The 2,810-nt window shown below is 53.0% G+C and overlaps 1 protein-coding gene across 1 annotated transcript in view; it reads left to right on the top strand.

The window, feature by feature from the left end:
* Positions 1-2,810, top strand: part of csf2rb (colony stimulating factor 2 receptor subunit beta) — a 20,380-nt gene that overhangs the window by 11,953 nt on the left and 5,617 nt on the right. Inside the window, exon 9 of the mRNA XM_031561358.1 lies at positions 1,133-1,260. Within this exon, the coding sequence (XP_031417218.1) occupies positions 1,133-1,260 (128 nt within the window). The remainder of the gene's footprint in view (positions 1-1,132; positions 1,261-2,810) is intronic.

Raw genomic sequence — 2,810 nt, 5'->3', positions numbered from 1 at the left:
CACACCACACACACACACTCATGCTCTCCCTCTCTCCCTCTCTCACTCTCTCTCTCTCTCATACACACACACACATACACATACACACACTCATGCTCTCCCTCTCTCCCTCTCTCACTCTCTCTCTCTCTCATACACACACACACATACACATACACACACTCATGCTCTCCCTCTCTCCCTCTCTCACTCTCTCTCTCTCTCTCATACACACACACACATACACATACACACACTCATGCTCTCTCTCATTCCTCTCTCTCTCACACACTCTTTAGCTCCTCCGTCTGGTTCTCTGGCCTCAGACAGTGCTGCCACCTAGTGTTCAAACAGGAGAACAGACTTATAGTGTAGTTTAGCCCTGAAAGCAAGCCCAGTTCTCCAAGATGAGCTTCAATCCTGCTGTCTATGGCACACACGCACACACACACACACACACACACACACACACACACACACACACACTCACACTCACACTCACACTCACACACACACACACACTCACACTCACACCCACACACACACACACACACACACACACACTGACTATATCATTGAGGATTGAGTGCACTGGTCTGATGTACTACACATACACACACACACACACACACACACACTGACTATATCATTGAGGATTGAGTGCACTGGTCTGATGTACTACACATACACATACTCTCTCTCTCTCACACACACACACACACACACACACACACACACACACACACACACACACACTGACTATATCATTGAGGATTGAGTGCACTGGTCTTATGTACTACACATACACACACACATACTCTCTCTCACACACACACACACACACACACACACACACACACACACACACACACACAGGATTGAGTGCACTGGTCTGATGTACTACACATACACACACACATACTCTCTCTCACACACACACACACACACACACACACACACACACACACACACACACAGGATTGAGTGCACTGGTCTGATGTACTACACATACACACACACATACTCTCTCTCACACACACACACACACACACACACACACACACACACACACACACACACACACACACACACACACACACACACAGGATTGAGTGCACTGGTCTGATGTATGATGTCTGCCCTGGTTCTCTAGTCCAGCCACCGCCTCCCCCCAGTTTCCACGTGGAGGAGAAGAAGAATGGAGACTTTATGCTGCGCTGGACCAGACCGGGAGTGGTTCCCGGCCTCCCTCTCTCCTACGAGGTCCGCTACGGGCCCAAGGTGAGTGTCTCAACCCTCCCTCTCTCCTACCATTGAGTGTCTGAATCGCACCCTTTCTATCAGAGCATGATGGGGCCTAGTCAGAGCCGCTGTCATTGGCATCAAAGTATTGACGGGTGGCAACAGCTGTGCAGTCAGCGTCTCTTCCAGAGGCTCCCAGGGGCCGGGGACAACACTCTTCAATCTCCCAGTCAGGAGGGCAGTCTGAGGCTCCCGGAGGGCGGGGACAACACTCTTCAATCTCCCAGTCAGGAGGGCAGTCTGAGGCTCCTGGGGGCCGGGGACAACACTCTTCAATCTCCCAGTCAGGAGGGCAGTCTGAGGCTCCTGGGGGCCGGGGACAACACTCTTCAATCTCCCAGCGTCTCTTCCAGAGGCTCCCGGAGGGCGGGGACAACACTCTTCAATCTCTTAGTCAGGAGGGCAGTCTGAGGCCCAGGTGCCAGCCGAGTCAGGGCCAGACGAAGGCCTCATCCGTGCCACATCAGGGCCACATCAGGGCCACGTCAGGGCCACGTCAGGGCCACGTCAGGGCCACGTCAGGGCCTCATCAGGGCCACATCAGGGCCACATCAGGGCCTCATCAGGGCCACATCAGGGCCACATCAGGGCCACATCAGGGCCTCATCAGGGCCACATCTGGGCCACATCAGGGCCACATCTGGGCCACATCTGGGCCTCATCAGGGCCACATCAGGGCCACATCAGGGCCACATCAGGGCCACATCTGGGCCACATCAGGGCCTCATCAGGGCCACATCAGGGCCACATCAGGGCCACATCTGGGCCACATCAGGGCCACATCAGGGCCACATCAGGGCCTCATCTGGGCCACATCAGGGCCACATCAGGGCCACATCAGGGCCACATCAGGGCCACATCAGGGCCTCATCAGGGCCACATCAGGGCCACATCAGGGCCACATCAGGGCCACATCTGGGCCACATCAGGGCCACATCAGGGCCACATCAGGGCCACATCCATCTGCCCTCGGTTGGGAGTGGGAGTGTTCAGTGGCCTGTGGTGTGTTAATGCCAGTGTGCCATCAAAATGGAAAGAAGACTGAAAACAAGTCCTTTGCTTCTTTAAGTCAAATCCTGAGGTGTTCTGATTGGTCCATGACCCACTTTGATTGGCACACCTGTCTGTCTCTGATTGGCACACCTGTCTGTCTTTGATTGGTAAACCTGTCTGCCTTGAGAAAAGTGGTTTTAAGATGGCATACTTAGCTCTGGTCTCCAGACCAGGGCCAGAGGATCCCATCTGTTGCAATCAGCCTCTATCTGGGATCTCCTCAGGCTCTGTCATGTGTGTGTCACACCTCTCTGCCTTTGATTGGTACACCTGTCTGTCTTTGATTGGTAAACCTGTCTGTCTTTGATTGGTAAACCTGTCTGTCTTTGATTGGTAAACCTGTCTGTCTTTGATTGGTAAACCTGTCTGTCTTTGATTGGTACACCTGTCTGCCTTTGATTGGTAAACCTGTATGTCTTTGATTGGTAAACCTGTCTGCCTTTGATTGGTAAACCTGTCTGTCTTTGATTGGTAAA

This window comes from Clupea harengus, chromosome 23 (genome assembly GCF_900700415.2).
Source record: "Clupea harengus chromosome 23, Ch_v2.0.2, whole genome shotgun sequence".
NCBI lineage: Eukaryota > Metazoa > Chordata > Actinopteri > Clupeiformes > Clupeidae > Clupea > Clupea harengus.
Note: the sequence above shows the minus strand (reverse complement) of the source record. Positions and strands in the feature narration are given on the sequence as shown.